The sequence below is a fragment of the Tursiops truncatus genome, chromosome 2 (genome assembly GCF_011762595.2).
Source record: "Tursiops truncatus isolate mTurTru1 chromosome 2, mTurTru1.mat.Y, whole genome shotgun sequence".
Taxonomy (NCBI): Eukaryota; Metazoa; Chordata; class Mammalia; order Artiodactyla; family Delphinidae; genus Tursiops; species Tursiops truncatus.
This window is the reverse complement of record NC_047035.1, coordinates 110,649,424-110,676,196: the sequence shown is the minus strand read 5'-3', so window position 1 is coordinate 110,676,196 and position 26,773 is coordinate 110,649,424. Positions and strand designations below refer to the sequence as shown.

Here is a 26,773-nt window from a genome sequence, read left to right as displayed (position 1 = left end):
CCTAGAACTGGCCATAAGTTGTTAACCAAGTGGGAATTAAGGCTTTAAGGTCTCTTACAACTAATGTGATTCAAAAAACCGAAAGCAAGCAAACCGTAAAACTTGGAGAAAGTGCTCCAAATAGAGCCTCTTTGGCAGCCCAGATTGAACCAAATGACTCAGGTGGACAATTAAAATAAACTGTGCGCCGTTTTCTTTCACTAGGTCTATAAAGCCCATAAATTATGTTCGGTCCAGAAAACCAGGAGTTACTAGCACCTTCCCTTTCCATTTTCTAAAATATTCAAAGTATTCAGCATCAATTCTTAGTCCATGGTCTTCACTCATTTATTGATTAAACAAAACCCCGGGTGCCTCTTGGTGATCACTCCTTCCAAGCTGACATGCAAACTGAAATGCCTCTCCATGGAGAGGGTCGAGACCGCAAGGCAAGTCATCCAGAAGTGGACGCATCTTGCTTTTTATTTACTTATGTATTCAAGGGGCTGCGATGGCCACGGCTGGACTACGACGAGGCGGGAGGCGAAGGGGCGCGCGGGCTGTGAGCCGCAGCCCGGGGGTGGGAACCCGTAGAGGAGATGGGGGGCAGCAGCCACGCTCCACTAGCTCTGCCCGCTGGACCCAGAAAATGACCAGCCCCTCCCCCCACCGCACCCTTGACCCCTCCCCTCTTTCCAGGCCTTTCATCTGCCCGCCCGCCGGGCAGTCCGCGGCCCCCAGACCTCTCGCCGTCTGCCTCTTTCCACAACCCGGTCGTGCGGCGCGGTCAGGCCCGGGGCAACCCCACGAAGCCCTTGGCCCGGCGCGGACCCCGACCCCCTGCCCCTTCGGCCGCGCCCCTCCCTTTCGTATAACGCACCTGCGGCCCCGCCCCCGGCCAAACGCTGAGGCGGCGGCGGGCTGGCGAGGCCGGGCGGCTCGGCCCTCCAGGCACAGTCACCTTCCCTTCCCCCTACATTCCGCCCACCCCCCTTGCTCAGCCGCCGAGCTGCCGCCGCGCTCCTCAGCCGCCCCGAAATCTAAAGGGGTCCGTCTCCGGCACCACAACCAAATGGCTGAGCCTCCCTGGCCGGCTGCGCAGCCCGCCCATTGGTCCCTTCCCCCCCGCCTCCGCCACCATTCGCTGTTGCCCGGAGACCCTCGGCGGCGATTGGCTAAGGCTGCTGCCACTCTTCCGGGCTGCCAATCCCGCCTCCACGGTGATCAGGTTAGTGTGCGCCGCGGGTGCTGGGGGCTCGAGAACCGAGCGGAGCTGGTTGAGCCTTCAAAGTCCTAAAACGCGCGGCCGTGGGTTCGGGGTTTATTGATTGAATTCCGCCGGCGCGGGAGCCTCTGCAGAGAGAGAGCGCGAGAGATGGACATGGACAAACGGATTCATTTAGAGCTGCGGAACAGGACGCCCTCTGATGTGAGCATTTGCCAAAAATATCTCTGTCGGTCCATTCTCCTACTTTGTGTGTGTGTGTGTGTGTGTGTGTGTGTGTGTGTGTGTGCGTTGGGGGGAGGCACTTTTTTTTGAGGGGGGCGCCCGGGAGATGTGGGTTTGGGGGTCGGACTGCAAATGAATTGCAAGGTTGGGGGGTTGCAGTGCCAGCCGAGCATGTTCTGGCTGCCGCCGCCGCTGCCCTTGGTGTGTGACTACCTGTGCGTGTGCTCCCGCGTGTGCGAGTGTGGGTGCGAGAGTGTGCACCCATCGGGGGCCGGCGGGCGCACGCGTTTGGGTCGGAGAGAATGAGGCAAAATAACCCTCTGAGCTCGCTGCTCCCGTGACTCCGTCTGAGGGAAAGATTAACAAGAGAGGAGGAGGAGAGGGGCTGCCTCCTGGATTTAACAACAAAAAAAGGGGGTTTTATATTTTATAAATGAATCCCCCCTTCCGCCCCCCTCCCGCGCCTTCCCCCTCCCTTTCTCTCTCGCTCGCTCGCTCGCTCGCACACACACAATAAGTTTTGGGCTTCGCGAGTCCGGTTTAGTTTCTGATAAATGTGGGCCGAGGCCCCTGGGGAGAGCGCGTGGGGAGGGGGCTGCAGTGGAGTTGGGAATGGCTCGAGTTTAAAGTGCGTCTTCATTTCTTTGCAGTGATGAGGCGAGAGACGGGGGAGCCATATTTGTAACTTTGTAGTGTTCGTGAACGCGCCCTTTCTCTCCCTCCCTCCCTTTCTCTGCCTCCCTTCCTCTCCTCCTCTTTCTCCCTCACTCTTTCCACCCCACCTTCGGGCCAGATGCTGATGTTTCTTCCTTTCCTTCCGAAGGGAGGATAAATTGGAAGACGGGGGGAGGGATTTTCGAACGTGCAAAGGCACAGATAATCCCCGCGCCTCCCCACCTCGCGCGATCGCTACTGCAAGTTACCCAAAGGCTATGTCCCGGTCCCCCCTCGCCCTTGCTCCTTCCGGCCTCCCTAAGATGCTAGGCTTTGAGCCCTGGCCGCCCCCCCCCCCCGGCCCCGACCCGTCTTTCTCTAAGGTGGGCTCCTTGGCAGCCATTCGGCGCCCAGTTAATAAATGGGCCCGGGAAACTTTGTCAGGACGCGAGCTGCCCAGAGCTGGTGCTTGTGGTGGGTATTGGCTGGGTCCAGATTTATGCGGGCTTAGCAGACACGCAGCTCCGGGATGGGAGTTTGCCTTCCCGTCGCCGTTATTGATTGGGCAGTAGCGGGAGTACGGCCGGAGGAAACTTAAACCGATGGGAACTGGGAGGCTCGGGCAAAAGCCTACCCCCGAGGAGGGGAAAGGTGAGGGTGGGTTACTCGAACGCCCGTTTTTGTCTCCCTCTCGCTTTCAAACACTGTTTTATGTGAGTTGGAGGCTCAGCGGAGGAGACCCCGGGTCTGGGGCGGAGACGCTGGCTGACTCCTCTCGTGGCCCCTCCGGGGACCAGCGGAGCGCGGGCGGGAGGACCCCTCACCCCAGCCCTGTAGCCAGGGTTCCACAGAGTTGGGAGTTTGGGGTAGCACTGTGCGCTGACCTGTCGCCCCTCCAGCCCGTTAAAACCCGAATTCCTGGCGCAGGCAGGCCTTGCTTCCTCTTTTCTCTACTTCCTCCCCCAAACCTGAGTGAGACTTTTGAAAACAAGATCCTTTTTGTGCCCCCCCCATCATAACGCAGCTGTGGACTGTAGACGTGCAATGCCTTATGGCGCGCAGGGCGGGGAGGGGGTGGCGGAGGGAGGGGAGGGGTTGCCCGCCGGAGGACGCTGGAGTTTCCGCGAACAATTTGCCGGCGCTTTGCCTTTCTCTGGCCGGTTTCATCCCAGCTTGGACCCCGAGCCAGAGGATTGGGGGGCTGGGTGTGGTGATGGGGGAGGGGGCCGGAGCCGCGGGCTTCCCGCGTACTTTCCGGAAGCCCCCCGTGCGGAGGGGGAAGGGCGCCAAGTAGGGGGCCGGGGTCGCGGAGGGAGGGTGCGGAGGCGCGGTTCGCCCGGCCAACCCTATCGCCGCTGCTGGCCAACTGGGAGCGAAATCGAAAGCGGGTCGAACCGGCTCTTTAAACTTCCCGAGTGTGTGCTGGGGGAGGGGAGCGCGCCGCGCCGAACTGGGAGCGATTTCTCACGCTTACGCCCCCTCGCCTTCGAGTCTCCCGGCCCACACGCCTGCCCCCTACCTTGAGGCGGGGTGGGGCGCGGGTGGGGGTGGAGGGGGCACTTTCTGTCCGTTTGCGGAGGAGGGGGAGAAAGCTAGCTAATAAGGGACAAAAGGGGTGAGGGAGGAGAAACTCGGTTTTTTAAACGTTTTTAAGACAAATAGCTCCCAGAGAGCGCCCCCTGCACCCCTCCCTGCCGTGCTCCCCCCAGGGCCCCCACACACCCACCTTCGGAGCCTCTCCCAACTCTGATCCGGGGGCTGGTGGCCACGCCGCGACGCCGAAATAGGACAAGCAGCCATGTTTCCCGGGTCTCGCGCGGCCCGCCCCTCCCCTCCCCCATGGCGCGGCCGGCGCCGAGCGCGGGGCTCCTAATGCGGGCGCCGGGCTCCATGCGGCGCAGGGCGCGGGCCGGCGGCCGGGCGACCCGGCGGCCGGGCCTCGCGCGTGCGGGTCGGGGCGCGGGCGCGCCGGACTGGCCCCAGGGCGGGCCTTTTGGCTTCCCGAGCTGGTTTGGAGCTCGAGGTGTTTTATTTATTATTATTGTTTTTGTAACGGCCAGGCCTGCCGGAGGCCGAGCCCGAAGGGCGCCGAGGCGTTACTGGGGGGCAGGGGCGGCCGCCGGGGCCCTGCTCGCCTGTGGCACGACTGCCGGGCGCCGGGCTGCCATTTTGTCACCGTGGCTGTTGTCCCTGGGTGGGGGGGGGCGCAGACTTGCGCCATCGCCCCGACGGCCCCGGACGTGGAGGCAGCAGGGGGAGCGGGCTCCGGGGACCCCCAGTTGTGCTCTGGGCCCCGATGGGGGTCCCCGCCCCTTGCCAACGGCCTGAGGCTCTGCTGGAGCGTTGCGGCGGCCGTTGCTCCGGGAGGGCGACGATCCTCCCGGCGAGTGCTCCCCCCACCCCCCAGCGCGCTCCCTGCCTCCCCCGCCCCTTTTCTCGCCAGTATTTCGTCGTTCCTCCTGTAGGCGTTTTAGACGTAGTTCAATGTGGCCCTAAAGACGAACGGATCGCCCTGGTGTTTGCTCTTTCTGCGGAACTGATAGGAGGGTGGGGGGAGAAATTAAACATGAGGTTTCTTTTGGGAGGGGCGCACGCGACTCTAGCGGCCCTGACTGAAGCCGAGGACAGCAGCCGCTTAGCCGGGAGGGACGAGTTGATGCGTTGGGGAAACGCCCTCCGGGGCTGGGCTCTCCGGGAAGGTAGGTCGCGCTCGGTGTTTCAGGTGGGTGTTGCAGCGCCCTGCTGGCTGCTAGGGGAGGCCCCCTTGCTCTCTCTCTGCCCCTCCCCCTTTTATTTTTGCCCAGGGCAAGGCAGCCACAGTAGTAAATGTAACCCTAAACCGAAAAGATTAGGGAATAAGGCGTTGCTTTTTAAAAAGTAAATGTTTTTTTTTCCTAACTGCCTTTCTCTGGGGGTTGACTGTGAGCCAGGCAAGGCATCGCGTCGCCGGCATCTGTCTGAGACTTTTTAAAAGCTGATATCCATGCTGGTTAAGCACCTCACAGGTTAAACTCTGGTAGACGTCTGCATGGAGACTAGCTTTCATGGCAGTGCCCGGCCAAGACTGCTCAGGAAGCCAGGTTTAACTTTGACCTTTGGAATACGTCACATCATGTTTTCCAGACTGACTTACTGCCTAATTGGGTTCAAGTAGGCTGATATTAACTCCAGTTTATGCAAGCCTACCAGGGATCCAGAGGCAGAAAATTGAGCATGAGTTCCATATGGACATGGTCAGTTATGTTTTGGTACTGGATTGCTGCTGCTTATGGTAGTTTTGAGCCTGAGGGCTTCACGGGGGAGCTGGGTAGTAGAACCACACGGGCCTAAGTGTAAATTCCTCGTGTCACAGAGGTAAGATAAGTTAACTGCCCTGCCCCTGTGATCTCAGGCCGGTTAACTTAACCTACCTCTTTGATCCTTGGTTTCCTCACCTGTAAAATGGGAATAATCCTATTTAATGAGTCAGTGACAAAACTGGCTTGATCTGGCCCTCAGGTGCTCAGTATGTGATAGTGTTATTCTCAGAGAGAGGCGGGGGTGTGATGCAGCACAACTTTGGGCATTTCTAGGGTTTAGAGAACAACAATAATAATAGCTGATGCTTGTATAGCACCCATGCTATGCCTGGTACAGTTTTAAGTGGATTACACATATCAGTTAATTTAGTCCCCACAGCAGCACTAGGAGGCAGGTACTATTATAATCCTTATATTAGCACAGGAAATCAAGGCATAAAGATGTTATCACAGCCAATCTGCATACTCAACCTCTATACTCCCTCCCCTGAAGGACCCTTACTTGTAAGAGACTGTGGGGAAGAGCTTTTTCTTCCTTGGCTTTGAAAATTGCCACCTTGTGAGAGAGAAGACTGGACAGCCTCCTGGTTGAAGATACTGAGGTGGGTGGTCAGGATCAGAGGCTCTCTGGCTTGTCGGTTTTAAGGGGGAGGCCGTACATACACTTCCCTAGTTTGGGTTAGCACATCACATCTGGTTAGAATCTGGTCTTTTAGGTGTTGGGGGACACATTTTGAGGAATGAGAAGATAAGCAGGAGCCACTCAGGCAGTGGTGTGTGTGGGAGCGTGCGTGTAATGCATTTCCCACTTTTATTATCAGACAAAAAGCTGAACAGAATTGGCATGTCCTTGGTTTCCAGGACCTAGTTTACTAATAACACTTCATGGATCATCTCACTTAATCCCCCAACAACTCCTTAAGGATAGGCCAAGCAGGGTGACATCCTCTGTTGTGAGGGTGAATCATCCAGGCTGAGAGAGTAGGTCAAACAGCTGGTAAGCAGCAGAGTTGGGTTCTCCTCCCACTGTAAAACCGGAGGTCCTTAGTTAGACAGTTAGGACTTTGAAAATTGTATAGTCTGTTGGGTCCCAAACGTGGCCCATCACCAGAATCATCCGGGCGCATGTAGAATGCAGATTCCTGGCTCCACCCCTGGACATTGGTTTAGCACAGGCATTGCCAAATTTTGGGTGAACTGCCTGTTTTTGTATCACGAGCTAAGAATGATTTGTACATGTAAACGCTGCAATCAGTTTGATGATGTGGAACACTGAATCCCAGTTAAGGGAAATGTTGTCTCCCTTCCCCCCCTGCAAAGAATTATACTTGTCTCCTTGGACCTTTATTAGGAAAAAAATTGTGCTCATTATATGTTTTGAATTTTATCAATAAAAGAATTGTGGAAATTTGTTTTTTTTTTTCATTATAAAAGTGCCTATGTAGTATTGTCAGTTTTGCCTTTAGGTAAAGTTTACTATCTTGCCCCTTACAGAAAAAGTTCGGTAATCCCTAGTTTAATAGATTGTGGGGAAGGACCTTGGGATCTCAGTTTTTAAATTTTTTTAATTATTAAATTTTTTTATTAAGTGTGTAAGAAGCCTTTCTTCTGGGTGGTACCTTAGGGGTCTTTCCAAGTCCTTTGACATGTGCCTTTTTTTTGTTGTTTTTGTTTTTGTGGTACACGGGCCTCTCACTGTTGTGGCCTCTCCCGTGGCGGAGCACAGGCTCCGGACGCGCAGGCTCAGCGGCCATGGCTCATGGGCCCAGCGGCTCCGCGGCATGTGGGATCTTCCCGGACCGGGGCACGAACCCGTGTCCCCTGCATCAGCAGGCGGACCCTCAACCACTGCGCCACCAGGGAAGCCCTGTGCCTTTTATCTAGTTGATGTCTGGTGGAAATCAGCCTCAATCCATGAACATCCATAAGAAGAGAAATCGTACTTGTTGCTGGTGTAAAATTGAGCATCCCTTCTATCCAGAAGTTATTCTGTGTAACCAACCGAAATTCTTCATCTTGCATATTCAGGATATTTCAAAAGGTTTTTGCATACCTTGTAGTTAAATGGTTACCCTTAAGTTTTAGATGTCTTCTCAGAGCTAGAGAAAAGGAGCTTTGAACTGCAACGGTTTGAGCTTTGAGGTCTGGAAGGTACAGCAGCTGTGTACCTGGTGGCTGACATCAGAACTTCAGAGCACAGATCACTGGAAAGCACAGATAATCCTAGAATCTCTAGTTTGGGCCTGCTGCTCTTCCACCGTGCATGTTGCCTGGGGAACGTACTAGCAGCAAAGTGGCTTTGAGTTCCAGAGCCCTTCTTTCTACCTCTCTAGCCTCTTGTGCCTGAGCTAATAAGCGGAAGGAGTGGATAGAAAATTGGCCAGGCCGCGGGAGGAGGCAATAAATCCAAGAGGGTGAATCCCAGTCCCCATAACTGTCGCCTGTACTTTAAGGACAGCAAACTGCAGACCCAGTTCCCTCTCTGGGCCGCTGCTGTACCACCAGCCTCTCAAGGTAATACAGGCACCTTGATTGAGCTTTGGGGGCTGGTCGTCTAGAGCTTCATTATATATTAATTTTACCACATTGAAATAAAAAACCTCAGGGCTGTTGGGGATCTTTTATGGAGATTGTGTAGGATGCTCATCAGATGTCTCGTTACCACGGTGCCTGCCCTCTACTCTGGTGTATCACTTAGGAAAGGAGCAGAGAGCTTGTTGCTGAGTGGTCATGAGCCCTGGTCAAATGAGCTTGGCTGAGTTGTTGAGCCTGAATTATGACTTGGTGAAGAGGAGGCTCATTTCTCTGGTGTCCAGAGGGGGTACTCCCTTACAGATGTTCGCTACCATGCCCTCCCAGGCAACACACACATTTTGACCTGTCCACCACCTCTAGCTAGTGCTCTAGTCTCCTAGGAAGTACCCTCCCCCAGTCCCCCATCACCACTTCCTTCCTCCCACAAGCAAAGTAGAGAAATAGTGACCTGAGTCTGAATCTTATATTACATTGAAATATAATTATATGACAAATGATAAATACCCAACAATGATGTTTTCATTAAAGAGATGGAGTCTGGCAGGGATGGAGATTTGTGAAGGCATCTGTTATTCCGAACTTTTCATTTAATAAAATGGGTTGAAGCTAGATGAACAAAGCTGCCGTTGGCCTGGGCCCCCTTCCCAGACATGGAAGCAGCCTCCCTGCATAGAACCAGTTGTCCTGATGACATTTGTTAACACGAAGCCTATAAAACGAGATAAGATGTCTTTGTTCACTGGCACTGGGCCCCATCGAGTGCCTCCTGGGCCACACCCTGAAACCCCTGTGTTTTCACTCAAATTTATTTTGTTTCAGCTTCACAGATGCCCTGGTGCACACATCTGTTGCCGCCTTTTACCAAAACTTGCTCCAGGTGGCAGGTCTAAAAGATGAGTTTACTTAACCCCACGATCACTTACTCTAATGTGGATTAAAGTCTGGGTTATCTTTCCCAGGGGGATTTGCGTTTGGAGATTCCAGTTTGGTGAGGAAATTACCAGAGAGCTATTAGAGACTTGGGTGCTCTTCCCAGCCTTGCTATTAAATAACTTGGACAGTTGTTTGGCCTCTTTGGGCCTCTGTTTTCTCCACTCTAAAATGGGAGTGTTGAGTGAGATCAGTGACTTTCAAACTTTTTGTTCCTATACTAAGAAATATGTTTTAAAACACTACCCAGTATGTATATATTGATACACAGGTTATGTGAAAAACTGACAGTGCGCTCCCTTACTGGGAATAAAACACTTTTATATTCATTAAAAAAAAATGCTGGCTTTGACCCATAAATTGATTTCATTACTTGTTAATGTTGGAAAGACATTAAAAGATGAATATTAATGCTCGTTCCTTCACACTCAAATGTTTTGTGGTTTGATTGGGAGGAATGCGGGAATGCGATTTGCAGCTTTGTGAAGTCTCTCCGCCGAGGGTCAGTAGTGATTCCTCCTGCTTTGAAGCCATCTCATCTTGGGTCCTATGTTCTCAAGCTGCTCTCCTAGCCCTTTCCCAAGCCAGACCTTCTCACAGCATTATGGAATCATTATCCTAAATTCCTGCCTGGATGGATGCCTTCCAAGTCTCCTGGTTGTGCCAGCAGCCCTCCGCCAAGCATGTTCCTCCACCCACTTCTCTCTACCCTCACTGCCCCCCCGCTTTGTCTTTGTAAAATGACAATGTAATAGTGCCTACCACACAGTCTGGCACAAAGTACGGGCTCGATAAACATTAGATGTCATTGTTATTATGGTCTGTTCCTAGACACCACAGTTGGCATTCACTTAAAAAAAAAAGTTTACATTATCAACAGACACATTATATCAAAAAGTAACATTTGTTTCAGTGGGGAAAGAGGTTAGAAACTAGAGATTCAAACTTGCCAGTTTTTCCCCACAAGCAATTCAACAGTAAATGTGTTGTTTCTCCATCTAATGAGTGTAGCTCTAGCGTCTAAACATCATGGAACAGCCCCAGCACTGGATTCTAAATAGGTAGTTTCTGCTGAGGGTAATAACATGACTCTCCCTTTTCCTGGGCAACACCTGGTCACTACCTAAAGCGAGTAATTCAGACTCGACTCCTCAAACTGCCCACCAACCCTCCACCCCCTCCCTCCCAGCCAACGACCTTCCCCTCACAGAGAAAATGGAAACTTCCTGGTTTCCTAAGAAATTCCTAGACCAAACCTGTGCCCAGCTCAGCTGTCCTTTGGGTCTTACCTGTGCCTGTCTTTCAGTTACCTTTTTCCTCCTGGGCACCTAGCTACTCTCCTTTGGATCCTTCTCAAGCTTGGGGGGTTTCTCCCATCTTAAAGCAGACAGGAAATGTCCCTTGATCTCCTATCTCACTCTAGCAACTGGCCATCTCTCCCCTTTTACATTCAAACTTCCTGAATTGTCTAACCACCTTCTCCCTTCCCTCACTTCTCTCACATCTCAGCCTCCGCAGCTTCCTAAACAGCTCCCCAAATCCCAGCAGCCCTCACTGTCTTTTACATGACTTCTCAGCAGCAGTACTGTATCCCCACCCTTGACCTTCATGAGATATGTTCCCCATTACCTCCCCCTTTCTCCAGTATTTCCCCGACAGCTGTGGCCACTCCTCAGTTTCTTTGGTTCTTTGGCCCTCCTCTCTGCAGCCGTGAAGTATCGGACTCAGTCAAGCCCAGGCCCTGAGCTCTCTCTTGTTCTGTATTCCCTCCCCACAAAATCTTGTTCTTCCTCACTGACAGCTGCAGGTACTTTGTGGTGCCTGGGGTCTGACGTTTACTGTTAACATCTCCGGCCTGACCTCTTGACTGAGCTCAGGACGCACCTAGTGTCTCCCCCCGAGCGTCCCCAGAGCACCCCACATTCAGCATGTCCAGTGGGAACCCATGGCCTCTGCAACCTCCTCCATCCTCCCCACATGCACACATGTGATCTTTCCATCACAAATCCTGTCAGTTGAAAATATCATCCAGCCGATTTCCCCTGCACAAAGCCCCCTTGAAGCCATGCTTCAAACTTGTTAGAATGATCTTACCAAAATGCAAGTGTAATCGTGTCACCCTGTACTTAAAATACACCATTGTCCTTAGGATAAAGCCCAAAAGCCTTAATAAGACCAACAAGAGTCCTGTGTGGTCTGCCTCTTACTCTCATCTTTCTCCTCACCCCCCTTTCCCACTGCGCTGGCCTCACTACCATTTACGCTCTCAAAGCTACTCCTCTCTGGAGCTGCCACCATTACTTCTCTAGCATCTAATCATCTTTATGATCTCCTTCATCCGATATCCCTCCTCAGCTCTAGGTCTTCTTTTGTTCTAAAACTCTTATAGAAATTTCCTTCAAAGAGCTTCAGTTTGTAATTAGACATTCCTGCGTGTGTTTGAAATGGCATCTCTGTCCCCATGTAGCCGGTAGGCTGCATGATTGATGGGACCTGTTTGGGCTCAGCAGTGCACTTGGCACGTGCCAGGCATTGTAGAAGTATTGGTTGAGTGAAGGAGCCATGGTCCTTGTACGTTCTTGTCATTTTCATCACCCACGGTCTGGTGAGCCAAGCACGAAGCCACTGAAACAAAGCATCTGAAACACCACTGTGGTTTGGTGTCCTCAGCTTTCCCAGGGTCAGTGTGAGCGCCTGCCTCTGGGTGGCTGATTCACACCTTCTCAGCCTAGTGGTCTTCACGTTTTTCTGGGTTTTATATCCCGTGTCGGTAAAAAATTTGAACCTGAGCCCTGGCCCCGGTGTGTCTCCCTTTAGTTAGGAATTATTCACATACACTGCCTCTAAATATGTACATTGTAGAACCACCAAAAAATTAAAATTTAAGAGGTTAAGTTAAAAAATATTAGAAGTCCGAGGGTTTACTTCCTGCGGCCCCATGGATTGTCTGGGGGTGATCCACTTAGGAGACCACTCCTCCAGTCAGTTGCCTTTTTTTTTTTTTTGAATTTTTGAATTTTATTTTACTTATTTTTTATACAGCAGGTCCTTATTAGTTATCTATTTTATACATATTAGTGTATATATGTCAATCCCAGTCTCCCACCACCACCACCCCCACCGCCACTTACCCCGCTTGGTGTCCATACGTTTGTTCTCTACATCTGTGTCTCTGTTTCTGCCCTGCAAACTGGTTTGTCGGTACCATTTTCTAGGTTCCACATATATGCGTTAATATACGATATTTATTTTTCTCTTTCTGACTTCACTCTGTATGACAGTCTCTAGATCCATCCACATCTCTACAAATGACCCAGTTTCGTTCCTTTTTATGGCTGAGTAATATTCCATTGTGTATATGTGTGTGTGTGTGTGTGTGTGTGTACATATATATATATATGTATATGTATATACATACCACATCTTCTTTATCCATTTGTCTGTTGATGGGCATTTAGGTTGCTTCCATGTCTTGGCTATTGTAAATAGTGCTGCAGTGAACATTGGGGTGCATGTGTCTTTTTGAATTATGGTTTTCTCTGGGTATATGCCCAATAGTGGGATTGCTGGGTCATATGGTAATTCTGTTTTTAGTTTTTTAAGGAACCTCCATACTGTTCTCCATAGTGGCTGTGTCAGTTTACATTCCCACCAACAGTGCAAGAGGGCCCCCTTTTCTCTACACCCTCTCCAGCATTTGTTGTTTGTAGATTTTTTGATGATGCCCATTCTAACTGGTGTGAGGTGATACCTCATTGTAGTTTTGATTTGCATTTCTCTAATAATTAGTGATGTTGAGCAGCTTTTCATGTGCTTCTTGGCCATCTGTATGTCTTCTTTGGAGAAATGTCTATTTAGGTCTTCTGCCCATTTTTGGATTGGGTTGTTTGTTTTTTTAATATTGAGCCAGTCAGTTGCTTATTTTATTTTTAATTTGGTTACGAACGTTCACAGCATACAAGAAATGCCTGTGTCTTATTAAGTGCCCTTTCCTTATTAAGATCTTCCTCGCCCTGGTGTTGATGGTTAGGAGTGGAGAACATTCTTAGCCCTTCTTTGATAAGCAGGGAAGATCCAGTGGTCTGCCTGAGCTCCCCAGCAAATCAAGCGTCTGTTGCCCCATGTCAGCTGGGTGCTGCCTGGTCAGGCTGTGTGCACAGACCCTCCTAAGTTCCCTCAGGTCGTCCCTTGGGGTCCAGTAAAGCCAACTCCTGGGCTGCTCCTGAAGATGCTTGGAATAGCCCAGAAGCACCTGAGATGAGAGGATTCCATCAGCCATAGACTTCAGCTGGTCATTGCAGCGGGGGGAGGAGACTTTCTCCTGCTTATCCCTCAGGCTGGATATAAGTCAAAGGCAGGATCTGTGCGGGCCAGAGGGAAACCTGGAGGGGAGAAGCCTGCCGGTGTTCCCGTGTGTTTTTGTGGGGCACCATCAGCAAGGCTGTGCCAGGACTCTGCAGTCAGAAGTGCCCAGAAGGTCTGGATCGGTGGATTCTGCCGCCTCTTGCAGAAGGCGTGAGTGAGTGAGAGAGATTCCTGAGTGAGTGGGGGCTGCGGGGGAGCACAGCCCTTATAGTAAATTTAAAGGGGTGAATTGTAGATTTCTTCAGGGGCGTGCATCATGAGGAGAGACCCATCCCACGTAATGTAACCAGCTTTCCCCTGAGCTGTTGGCCTCACCAACAGGCCCAAATGGTGTGGCTGTGGAGGAGAGGGTGAGGGGAGCTCACTTTCACTGACATGGGCTGTGTGCATAGCCTCCAGGATGATGCACGGGGCTTTAGGAACGCTCTGTAAGTATCCGTGTAACAGGTAGAGTTCATTGAATCCAGTTACTTATGTCCTGGGCTGGGGGCAAGGGATATGAACGTGGGGGAGCGGGTTACAGAAAGCTGGTACTTACTGCCCGTTTCTGTGGTGGAGCTGGGGAGGCATATATATATATATATATATACACACATATATATGTGTGTGTGTGTGTGTGTGTGTGTGTGTGTGTGTATAAACACAGCACATAGGCAGGAGGAAAGGTGTGTGGTTGGTAAGGCAGATTTCAAGCCCAGCTGTGTATCAGAACCACCAGGGGAGCATTTTGAGAAATTCCCAGGCTCTACCCAACTCCCGAGTCAGTCTCCCAGGGTGGTGCCCAGTCTGTGTATTTTTAGAATGCTCTAAAGGGGTTCTCTAAAGCAAAGTTGGAAGCCGCCACATTGAGGCGGGGTGCAGAACTTCACAGCGGGTAGGAAGAAGTAAGCTAAGCGGATGTAAGAGAGAGGAAAATGGAGCAAGGAAAACAGGAGATTGGAAAGGATGCAGGATTTAAGCTGCTGAGGTGCTGGGACCCGGTCCTTGGCCTGCTTACTGTATCCCCCCGCCAGCCCCACCCTCCACGGCCACACACATTTCACACGTGCCCAGATTCCTGCTCATCACACTTGTGAGTTTTCATTTACTTGTATCTCATGAGGCTGCTGAGTGCTAAGTGGGATTTATTGAGCAAGGCTGGACTTGGTCCATCCTTGATCTCCAGGGAACGGAGGCCAGTGGGCATTTTGTGAAAAGGAGGGGACCAAAGGGCCAAGCAGTCAGATGTGCTGGGCTGTGCCAGCGGCTGCTGAGCCCTGTGGGTGGAGGATATCTAGTAGGTTGCGTTTTTAAGCCTCAGTTGCCTCATCTGTAAAATGGTGACTAACACTAACACCTGCTTCCCAGGGCTGTTGTCAGGACTGAAAGAAATAAGGTTCATGCCAGGTGTGTGTTGTGGACAGCCCCTGAAGATAAGTGATTCTAACCAGCCTGGGCTTGATTGAGCTGCTGGAATGAGGGGGAGCCAGCCTGGCTAAAGAAGGCCCTTGCTCAGTGTCTGAGCTTGTGTGTGGTGGGAATACTTCTTGGGAGAGCTGTCTTTGCCTGCCTCGGAAGGAGACCTCACTTGGAGCTGCTCAAGCAGGTGGGCGAGGGCAGGACGGGTCCCAAGCAAGGGACAGAGCCCCCAGTTTCTTGTTGAGGTGGGGCTGGAGCTATGTCAGCCAAGCTGCAGACATCCCCTGCCCCAGGGCCTCCCTTCCCATCATGGGGTAGGGGTTAGAGGCTCTCTACCTGGCATGCTCTGTGCCAGCAGCCCCTCCTTCCTCTCAACTTCCCTCCTGGCTACAGACTTCTGGGTCTGCCCCGCTCAGGCCTTTATCTTTCATCCAAACAGCTCCTGAGAGGTCTCCTCCAGGAAGTCTTCCTAGACTCACTGGAGGAAGGGGAGCAAATTATGTCCATCCCAGGTGATGTCAAGATGTAAAGTCCCCAGGATTTCTAGGTCATGCAGCAGTGTTCTTCTCTCCACTAATTCTGGGATCACCTCCTTAGGGTGTGCATGGTGGCCCCTCTCTCCTTGGATTAGTCAGTGTCCCTTTATTCCCCCCTGCCGGAGGGCAGCGCTGACGGTTTGCAGAGCCCAGCACAGCTCCCCTGTAGCTGGGTGCATCAGGAAGGCGCTGTGATGATGTCATGTGGCCTCCAGCCTCCCGCCTGGCTGCCAGTGGGAAGGATCTGTCTGTTCTGGCACAGGGGCCTGCTCCATATGGAGGGCCAGGAACAGGCCATTGCAGTCACTCGGGGCGTTCCTTGTACTCCTGCACGTCTCCCTTTCCCCATGGAGATTCGGGTGTACCCCGGTGCAGCCCAGGGAGAGTGGGCAGACGTGGACTTGAGTAAAGCTCCCCAGCTGTCTGGGAGGCCCGAAGAAGCCTCTGCAGAGGTTGGCCTGCTGCCATGATGAGTGGTTCTCCTCTGAGCCCCCATCTAGTTTGCAACTCCGTCGCAGACATGCCTTTGTGAGTCTCGGTTAAGAGAGCTGGTGTGTCTGTACGTTGAGGTGTGGTCTGGGAGTCTGGGGAGGCTTCTAGGGTAGGGCCCTCCGGGGGCTGCTGTGTGGGGTGAGGTAGAGCAGCCAATCTGGGAGGAGAAATGGAATGCTGGCTTCTTAAAAGCGAGGGGGACTTGGTTCAGGGCAGACAGTTGGCCTCTGTAGACACTCAGGAATCTTCCCTCAGATCCCGTGGCCAGTGTGGTCATTGTCAGGAGTGGACACCCAGGAGGGTCAGATGTGAGAGTGAAAAAGCACCTCTGAACTTGACCTGTGGCCGTAGACTCCAGCGAGGTCTGAATCCCTGTTTGAGGTGCCCACTGTGCTGGAAACCAGACTCGTATTGGGCACATGGCTTGCCAGCCCCAGGAGGCTTATTATGTCCATAGATGTCCCTGATGATGAGCAGCGCTGGCCAGCTAGTGCCTGATGGTAGCCAGAGTTGTGAGGGTGATTTCTGAAGATAGAAAATACTGTGGAGGGTCATTCGTTTCCACATATTGATTGAATGCCCGCCCTGTGCCAGGTCCTTTCCTGAACATTCCGGGTACAGCAGTGAACAGGACAAGGACATTATCTGGGCTGCCCATGTGGGGCTTCCATTCCATCGAGGGAGCCCATCAGTAAGTTAAGCAAAGGCATGACTGCTGGTGTGATAGGTCCCACGAAGACAGATAAAGCTGTGTTAAAGGGGATAGGTGACCCAGGAAGGCTTCTCTGACACGGTGGCATTTGAGCAGAGGCTCGAGTAGCCTACACTGGACTTGTGGCCCCCCCGAGCCAGCAACTTAGAACGTCTGATTTGGAAGCACCTGCGAATCATCTTGTTGAGGAGCAAGCTGAGGCCCAGCGAGGTTAAGATGAGAATTCATGAGCTAATGACATGATACAAAAGAGTGACAAACTGTAACTGGCCAGTACTCTCTGCTCTCAACCTTATGCCTCTCCCCAGACCAGCTGACCCTCTGCCTTTTCGTCCCATAATGTCTTTTATCACCCTCTTGAGGCTCGCACTTTAAAAGATTGGTACTTCCAAATTGCGTTCGTTAACAATAGTAGATTTATCTTCTCATTTGTGGCTGGTGTGTTGGGGGTTGGGGAGCAGGAACACATCTGTAACTGCCAGTCAGCCCCCCAGGCACGGCCTCGCCGCTGGGAGCTGGTTATGCTCCTGTCTCGGCAGAGATGCGGCCCGGTTTGGGTAACGACAGGCTCTTGCTTCCTTTCACGGTGGGATTTCTATCCATCCTTCTGAAATAGCAGAGTTTCTTGAAGGACGCCTATTGGTACTCTTTGGATTCCATCTAGATCTTTCAGGCCCTCCCCACCTGGTTTGGGGGGCCAAGCGCCTTTGAGTGGGCAAGGGGGACACTGCCAGAGCCGAACTCAGAGGCCCCGGAGCTTATTTTAGGGAGAGAAACCCACAGTTAAGTCAGATCACAAATCCAGCCATGACCCACCCTCTCCCAAGGACCGGGATGAGCCTTAATTGGCTGATAGTTTTCATCTAGAAGCAGGCGTCTTGCATGAATATGAAAGGAGCTTCTGGTGAAGTAAGACTTCATTAATCAGCCTGCTAGGAGCCTGGCTTCCCAGTATGATGGGGGCTGGGTAATTTGATGCCTCCTGTTCTGCTCTGAGCTTCTAAAGGAAAGGCACTAGATTTTCATCTCTTTGCTAAGTATTGAGAGAAAGTAGTATCTTTTGTATGTGTTTTGTTTGTTTTTAACTGTTGTGGTGTCTGGCACATGGGTACTCATTTGTTCTTACTTAATCTATACAGAAACGCTACAAAATGAATGGGATTATTCCCACTTTAGCAGATGAGAGAAGTGAGGCTCAGAAAGCTAGTGAACTAGCTCAAGGTCACATAGTACTGAGGAGCTGTGCTGGGTGCAAAGCCAGGTCGTTGGCTTGAGAGCAATGCGTGGAACCTTGCATCTTAACTTTGACCTCTTGCCTCCTCTCAGCCACTTTTGGGGCTGCTGTTAATATGGAAATACTCTACACTCCTGACTTCCATTTCTTTCTTTTCTCTGCTGCATTTGTTCCCCCAGGAAAGCAAAACAGATGATGCCAGAATTTCAGATTTTTTAAAGTGTATTATTGTGAAATAGAACACATTTAAAAGTAAACAAAACAAATGTGAGGTTCAGTGATTTTTCTCCTTCAGGTTTTTTTTTTTTTTAAATGATTTAAATGATTATTTTACACTGTCAGTGAAATCCCAACAAAATCAACTTTATCCTTGCCTTTCTGTGCCAGGGTCTTTAATAAATATGTGTCTGGGTTTCCACTGACAACTCGGATGTACTTCAAACATGAGGGCTTGTGCACACAAATGAGAAATATACCCAGGATACCTCACAGTACGAAAGAGTGTTTGGAAGGTGGGAGAAGGCCAAATCATTCTCCAATAAAAGTGGGCTAAGACATAATTAGGGGCTTGGGTGCTGCCTCAAAAACTAATAGTGCATTCCAACCTTCTGTAAGGAAAGTGTTGTGAACGGGCACGGCAGTGAGCGTCATGTGTTTTGCCTAGAACACCTTGCTGCCCTTGCCATCAGTAAGACCCCTTCTGGGACAGGAGTTAGGCTTATCCCTTGTTGAGTACCTGCTCCGAGCCTTGCTTCCTGTTAGGTACTTAGCAAGCATTACGTTTTGATCCTTTAGAACGCCCCCTACAGTGCAGGTCTGGCCACCCTGTTACCAGACAGGGAAACAAGCCCACAGAGGTCAGGTGGCCTTCAAGGCACACTGAACTTGCCCGTGTGCTGTAGCAGTCCCTTCTGCTTGTCTATCCCAGACTGAACACTCTGGGGACAGAAGGCAAGGATACCTTTATCGTTGGAGCCTGGTGCAGTGCCTGGCATTTGGTAGGTTCTAAGTAGTATTATTGAACGGATGGAGGCGAGGTAACTTGTTCACACAGGTACAGTGGTGAGCCCATTAGATTCTAGAACTCCCAGTCTCTACGACTGCTGCCCTGCAGGTCAGAAGTGGGGTCTGATTCCAGCTCTTTGGTTAATAAGCTGGGTGAATGCAAAATGACATATGTGCCAGCTTATCTGTATTGCAACATTATAGCAAAAGATTGGAAGTAACTCAAATACTCATCAAATTAGGGGCTGGTTAAGAAAAACGATGGCACATCCACACGGAACACAATGCAAATAAGAAACAAGGACGGTTTTTTGCATACTGTATATTACACGAACTTCATGAAAAAAGGCAAGGCAAAGATCAATGTATAATATGTTAATTTGGTATAAAAGAGAGAAAAATAAGATTCTTCTTTTTTTTTTGGCTGTGTGTTGGGTCTTCGCCGCTATGCGCGGGCTTTCTCTAGTTGCAGTGAGCGGGGGCTACTCTTCCTTGCAGTGCGCAGGCTTCTCATTGCGGTGGCTTCTCTTGTTGCAGAGCAGGGGCTCTAAGGCGCGTGGGCTTCAGTAGTTGTGGCACGCAGGCTCAGTAGTTGTGGCACATGGGCTTAGTTGCTCTGTGGCATCTTCCCAGACCAGGGCTCGAACCCGTGTCCCCTGCATTGGCAGGCGGATTCTTAACCACTGCGCCACCAGGGAAGCCCGAAAAATAAGATTCTGAATTTGTTTGTGTATGTATAAACAAACTCTGGAAGGATTTTTAATGGGTGGAATAGTTACTGGAGAGGACGAGAAGGAGAATTAACTGTATATGTTGAGAATGATTGTGTTACTTATTCAAAAAATTAAAAAGAAAGTAACAGAAGTGGCTTTGGACTAGCTAGTCTATGTATCTGGGCTTCAGTCTCCCCATCTGTAGTGAGGTGATTGGATTAGATCAAGGCTTCATGTGGATGGCATGGTGTATATATTGTGTATCTCTGGTTTTCATGGGCTTTTCCAGGAGCTGCTGACCCTGTCCTAGGATGGTCTGCGGACCCTTCTTTCGTTGGTGGCCTGGACTTGGATCAGCTCAGGCTGCTGGAGAAAGACTGGGGTGATGCAGAGAGCCAGGGGCCTTCTGCAGAGGGGTCGGGCCCAGTTCCTGTCCCCATTCCTGGGACTTTATCCTCTGAACACCCTGCCCTGATGTGACTCAGTTGGTTCTTCCCCTAAATGAAGGATTACAGAGAAGAGAGACTGTTCCGGAGCATTCTGGCAAAGTGCTCCAGTTTAATAGGAAGAAAGAAAAATGGCAGCATGTTTTCCCAGGTTATTTTTAATGCTTTTCAGTTCAGCAAACATTTATTGTGAGCTAAGTGCAAGGCGGTATGGGGGAATCAGCTGCATAACACCTCCTCTCTGCTCTCTGGGGTGCCAAGTTTTGGGTACGAAACTTGCTCGTAAAATTCCTCCCTGTACCCTCCAGGACAGCACGGTTTACCTCGTCCAGTCCCACAGAGATTTGTGGGATCGGTAGGGATTCTTCTCTCCATTTTACAGATGAGGAAATTAAGTCTCAGTGAAGTCTTGCCCAAAGCCACACAGTTCCTAAGTGGTAAAGGCTGGAACCAAACCACATTTTCTGACTACTTCTCATGCACCCAAACGCTCATAAGCAAAACCTTCTGCCACAGGATATTCCCCAGGGGTGTAGCCGAGGGCCGTTTCTACTGGGAAACATTGGGTGAGCACAGTCCTGAGTAAAGCTCCTTTTTTCCTCTAAGGACAGGCAAGAGAAATCTCGGGCTTATGGTCAGGTCTTGGGTCTTACCCCCTTTGCCGTGGTCCAAACAATTTTGACTTCCACTGCTTGTGAAACCCATCACCCTGCCACCAGTTAGGTGCAGAATGTCCCATGGGTGTGCACGAGTGCGTGTGACAGACAGCGCCTTCTTCCCACCCCTTTCTCACTCCACCACTTCCTTTCCTTCCCTTCCACAAATTCCGTTGCCACCACCTGTCATCCTAGCTGTTCCCCCAAAAGGACCAAGCATGTTCCCTGCTCAGGGTCTTTGCCCTGGCTGTGCCCTCTGCCCTCTTCACTTGGCTTCAAGTCCCCACTGAAAGCTCAGCTTGGATCGGCCTTCCCTGGTACGCTTTGTAAAGTCCTCTCTCGTCATGATCTCTTTTCTTTCCCCTTTTTCCCTTTGTAGCAATTATATAGGTTGTATATAGACATATACACTTACTGGCTTATTATCTCACTCCTCCACTAGATTGTAAACCCGTGGGCTAGGCACCCAGTTTTGGTCTCTGCTGTTTGGTCACTGCCTAGCACAGGTGCCCAGCATCTGACAGATACTCTGTTGATATTGTTGAATGAGTAAATCGGGCCTGTGGCCTAAACACATAATGCTTCTTTAAAGAGGAAAGAATCAATCATAGCGTTTTAAGAGGTGAAAAGACCCGAGGCTCATCTCTTATGCAGGACTTCATCATACAGTATTATTAATTCATTTAATAGTTGTTCAGTGCTGTTTATATGTACGGTTCTTAGCAGATGGTCACTGAGCAGTCTCCAGTGCGTATGCTTACTGGGACGGGGATCACTGATTTTCTTAGAACAGCCCATTCTTTCGTGGGACAGCTGTAAAGATTTGCTGTAAAGATTTAAGCACCGTCTTATGTTTTACGTTGGGCCGAAAACTACCTATTTGTAATTCCTGCACACTGATCTTAGCTCTTGGGCTGCTGGAGAGCACAGAATAAATGTACTTTTATTTGTATACGACTCTCCTTCAAATAGTTGGAGAGAGAGAGCTATCATGAGTCACCGCCACCTCTGGCCTAAACATTACTAGTTCCTTCCATTGTTCTTCTAGTGTCACGGTTTTCAGAAGCCTTCCCACCCTTGTCACCCTCTTCAAGTTTGTTCTGCTTCAGGTGTTGGAGTTTCTGGTTTGGTCCCATCAGAGCAGAGTGTTCTGGGACGGCCTTGTCTGTGTTGGCCACCTTGGCGGGGACCTCCTTTATGAGCTTCTGATGAAGACTAAAATCTCTAGGCTTTTTTTTTTTTTACATCGTCTCTATTTATCTAGCCCCTCGCTGACTCTTCAAGAATCATGAAGGTTTTTGTTTTGTCTTCGTTTTTAGCATTTTAAGATTAAAGCAGCTGTAAATCTGTGAACAGCAATGAATTCAACCTGTACTATATTTTAAAAAACAGTAAATATACGTAAAGCTCTATCACCAAGATGTAGGTGAAGAGGGTGGAACTATGGAAGTAATGAAAAACCCACAGAGCCTTTAAGTTTCTCCTTTCTGCCCTCTCTTTGACTGCCTGTGTCCTTTTCCCAGTGTCCATCTGTCCCCCCCCGCCCTCCGTGTTCCACCCCTCTCCCCTCCTTCCAGCAGCCCCTCACCTCCGCTTCCTTCCTTGCTCTCCTTCCATTGCCTCCTGTTTTCCCCCTTCTAGCTAGTAGCATATGGAACTAACAGTACTCCTTAGCATTTCCTGCACTTCCATCACCAATACTTTTACCATAAGCACTTAATTTCCAGACGAAGGCAGGCTGCACATGTCACATTTCTCTAAGGGAGGAAGAGATTAAATTCCTTCATACGTGTGACCCTCGGCTAATTTGTTTTGCGGTCTTGGAGAGAAAAAACTTTCAGTCCCCAGCTTTAGGTTCTTTTGCATGATTGGTTCCCTTTTCTGCCCACATCAGCGGTTTCCGATTGGTGGTTGGACACGAGGGCTTCAGTGCCACGGTGTTCGCTCGGCTTCTGTCATTGCCAATGTGGCTGTCATTTTGGTAGAGGTGGCAGGGAAGGAGGCCAAGGTCGAGGGTTTCTTCTCTGAGTCCACTTAGCCCTCCCTGGCCTCTTCTGCCCTGCCAGCCCTCCTGGGGTACATGGAGAGGCAGGCAGGGGTCGGGGAGGAGGGCTGGGTTCAGGCCTGGGGCTCTTTTCCTAACAGCTGTTTTCTTTCTCCTACTCCGTTTCCCCTTGCTTCAAGGAGTTCACCATGGAGAGGCCTGTGTCTTTGGGGTGCGGGCCCTAAGTTAAGAGGATTAAGAAATGGCCCAAGGTCTGGTTCCATAAAGGGCTAACTGTGTGACCTTGGGCGAGTCACGGTGTTGGTTTCCACCTGGTTTGTTAGTCGCCTGAGGAGCTGGACTGGATCCAGTGGTTCCCTAGAGTTACGGTGAGGGATCCTTTAGTTCCCTGAAGCACTTTTCTAAAGCCGACTGGAAATTTGGCAGGGGCCCATACGAGGGCTGTGGGGAGTGTCTCAGCCCGAGTCTGAAGGCATGGCGTCTTCTTAGATGGGCTGTGCTGTTCGCCTGGGCTGGGTAGGGGCTATGAACCGCTGGCCTGTGGATCTCTGTGTGGTGAAGCTGAGGAAACGAATTAACTTCTGTTTTGCAGACCATTCTTCCACTTGGTCCCTGGCGAGTGGGTAGCTGTCACCACCCACACCAGACCCACGGCAGAGACCCTGGGCTGTGTCCTCTTTTCAGACCCTGCTGACTCGAGGACTCTGGTGGGATTTCCACAAGTGGTCCCAGCCCAGCTGGGCTCAAATCCCTGAAATTGATTTCAGGAACCCAAATTAGCCACATCAGTGCAGCTGGGACAGGGGGCCCAGGAAGCCATTTTTGTATCGTTTTGTTGATTTGCCCGCGGGTGGAGTTAGTGGAGTGCTTTGCTTCCAAAAGTGAGTAAGGGGTCAGAGCCATTGCCTTCCCCCGCTCCATCCTTTCCTCTTGAGTGACCTGGTCCAGTTTGACCACTTAGCCAGCCCCTCTGGGCAGGGCACCAGCAGGGGACACCAAGACCTCAGACCATAGCAAGGCTGTGTTTGGAGGGGAGACCACAGGACGAAAGACTGCCAGGCATCCTGTGACCGAGCCATGGTTCTCTGAGGGCCCTAGTAGGTGGACAGGGACGGTTTCCAGGGGGTGGGATCCAGTTGTCTGTGGATTCAATGAGGTGATGCCTGGGGAAGCACTTCGTAAACTGTAACGTGGGGAAGAAATGCCAGGTGGTGTCACTGTGTTTGCTGCCAATCAGGGAGGCTGGCAGAGGGGTGAGGCAGGGACAAACTTGAACAGAGGCATAGGGTTTTAGTCAGGGGACATTGATGGTCGGGGGGCTGGGAATTCTCCCCTGGATTTGGCACTTGACTCCCTTGGCCATTAGAGGCTTCTGGACAAGGAGTGATGGGCCATGACGTGGCATGATCAAAACAGCATTTTGGGGAGGTTGCCCAGGATGTACCCCCTCTGCTCTCTGGGTCTTCCTCTTCACTCTCCTCAGGGCTCTTCTGTCGCATGGGGCCAGTGCTGTGGCTCTTGGATCATCATGGATGGTGTGGTTTTTTATGAACCCCAGGATTGCACAGCAGGCAGTAGGACCCCATGTGTTGAGATACCTGCTCCAAGCTGTCCTGTAAGGTGGCAGGCATCAGATGGGGCAATGCCAGACTCCAACATTCGGAACCCAAAACCTTGAGCCCTGGGGGCTGTTTTTATGATCCCGGTGTGTTTTAAGAGACTACATGATTGATTTTCGCATTTCAGTAATTATCCGGGATAATTGCCCGGCAGCCCAGATTTCCTTTTTGGCGTCCCTCAACGCGATGAATCCTGGGCTCTTCTGGCCCATAAAATCTCCCACCTCCTTTTGGGGAACAATGATTGAGTTTGGATGTGGGGCAGGACTAAAAGTGGGTGGACCCACAGAATTTTGAAACTAGAAGGGATCTCGTGTCTGTCTGTCCAGTGTGCGGATTCGGGGACTGTAGAAGCCCAGAGAGTGTGGATGTGACTCCCCCCCCGGGGGCACATCGCAAGTTAGTGGCAAAGTGGGCCCAGAGTCCAGGTCATCAGACTGCCTGACGAACATCCTTTGCACCAAACCTCCGTGCTTCTTGTCCCTCTTCCTTCCCCTGGTCACCATTCAAACACTGCCTGCTGGGACTGCACCTTCCCTGGGCTCTGCTTCCAACTCCTGCTTCTCACACCTTCCAGTACCCGCTGAAGGTAGCAAGGGACACAGCCAGTTAGAAGATGCAGCCTGCTAGATATTCGCTTGATCATGTCATTCACCAGTTCCAAAACCCTCATCTCTCTCTGTCCCCACTGCACTATCACCCCCACACCCGCCCCCACCACACACACACACGGTAAAGTCAGACCCAGCTTGACTCCTCCCCACTTCCTTTCCCGCAGACAGCATTCCGGGCCTATTTTCTCCGTCTCTCAGAATTGTTCACCTGCTGTTAAGTCAGGCAGGGCTAGGGCAGGGCTGAGCAATCAGGGAAGGCTTCCTGCAGGAGATGGAACTGACAAGTCCTTGAAGTGGAGTAGAATCTAGACTGGCTGGAAGAGAGGAGTGAGGTTCAAGGGGAGGAAAGCAAAGGCATAACATTTGCTTTCCAGCTCTGCCAGGCTTCACTAGCTAAGCAGGTCCATCTGATAAGCCCAAAGCCCAGCTCCTATACCAGTTGTGCCAGTCCTGGGGTTACTGCCCTGAGTCTGTTCTTCTGGCCGGAGAAGCATCTGCAGTGGCACCAGCTCCTCTGTCTTTGGCGAGGCAGAAACCAAGTCCTCCCCAAGCTTGGGGCAGGAGGTAGGAAGCAGGTTCCAGGCCGCGAGGGAGCCAGTCACAGGGTTTATGTTAATGTGGGCCCTCCCCCAGCCGGCGCTTAGCCTATTACCCAGGCCCTGCCGACAGCTTAATTACCGCCGCAGCGAGCCTCGGCCTGCCTTCCATGGTTCCCTAAAATAATAAGGATGGCGTCACCGACTTCCCGTGCCATGTGCTCCCACCCGTGCCTTCAGAGCTCTATTGTAGGAAACAAACAAAATCCAGAGACCCAGATGCTTTTTTCTTAGAGAGATTTTTTTGTTTTTGTTTGTTTGTTTTAAAGTAAGGTGGGACTCTGCCCCTTAGTTAAGATTTTAAAAGATCTTTAAGAGGTATGGAGACCTGAGTCTTAGCTACCACTGAGGCTGCAGAACAGCCTCCTATTAGCAGAAACACGAAAGCTACGTGGTTGTTTCCCCGGTCTTCCACTGGGAACTGATTTCCGATCAGAGCAGCGGCGTGGTGTGGCAGGAGAATCACGCAGCTTGGGGTTCCTGGGCTCTTGGCCAACTCTGGACCTTGCTTCTTCCTCTAGAAAAAGAGAGCTAAACTAGACCAGCATTTTGCAAACTGTGGGTCACATTTTTTTTAAAAATTATTCTTTAACGTAATAGAAAAGAGTACTTGTAACAGGGTAAGTTTTGTTTCAGTGTGTATGCCTATACACACACAAAAACGTGTGCTGAGCCAAGGTGTTAATGTATTTTTTATTGTGGGTTGTGGTCAGAAAGCCACTGACCTAGATGATTGTGAAGGCCTTTCTAAGCTTTCGAAATGTCCAGCTTTTCCCCCAGAGCCTGACTTTTCCCCCATGGAACCCGACTGGTTTTTGCATTTTTTGCCACACTGACTGTTAAGCAGAACTAGAGATTTTAGGGACAGAACCACAAGTGTCTATCACTGCTATCGATCACCTCTGAGAAGAAGCCCATTTCCCCTCAGCATCGGTGTCTCAAACAGTTGGTCTTCGAGCTAGAAACGGGATCTGCAACAGGGGATGGCCCATTTAAAAGCTGACCTATTTAAAACCCATGAGCACCAAAAAAACACGGGGTCAATCTGATTTAAGTCTTCTGTTGGAAGCCTGGGACCTGAAAACTAAATTGGTCAGGGACTGACAAGGTTGAAACCAAAGCTACAAATATTTATTACGTTCTTGTTTGGTGAAAGAAAAGAAGATCAGGCTTCGAGTTTCGTGGGACAAACTAAACAAAACAAGGTGTAGGTATAAAATCCAGCAGGGGGTGTCTTCTGGGCACAGCATCTTAGCCATCCAGAACGTGGAGAGGCTTCTGTTCCACGAGGAAGCCTTGAGGGCAGCAGGGGTGACTCAGAGCTGCGGGCCTGCCTTGATTCCCATTCTTGTGCCTTGACTCAATCCGCAGGCCGTGGATTGGGGAATAGGCAGGTGGCTTTTTCCAAGCTGGGGATGCTCTAAGTGCATTGTTTCATCTAATCCAACCCTAAGTGGTGGGCACTATTGTCATTGGAGGAAACGAGCTCAGGAGAGGTGAGATGATGAGCTTGCAGTGGGGAATTTGAACTCGAG

General features: G+C 50.9%; 1 protein-coding gene and 1 long non-coding RNA gene across 2 annotated transcripts in view; one reads left to right on the top strand and one right to left on the bottom strand.

Annotated features, from left to right (window-relative positions):
* Positions 1–309: 309 nt before the first annotated feature.
* Positions 310–4,075, bottom strand: LOC117311108 (uncharacterized). The gene is made up of 2 exons (XR_004525223.2): positions 3,810–4,075; positions 310–1,332 (listed from the first exon to the last, which is right to left on the bottom strand). It is a non-coding gene; the product is annotated as an uncharacterized lncRNA (long non-coding RNA).
* ANP32A (acidic nuclear phosphoprotein 32 family member A) overlaps positions 1,278–26,773 on the top strand; it is a 39,699-nt gene continuing 14,203 nt past the window's right edge. Inside the window, 1 exon segment of the mRNA XM_033851898.2 lies at positions 1,278–1,408. Coding sequence (XP_033707789.1) covers positions 1,355–1,408 — 54 coding nt within the window. The 5' untranslated portion in view covers positions 1,278–1,354.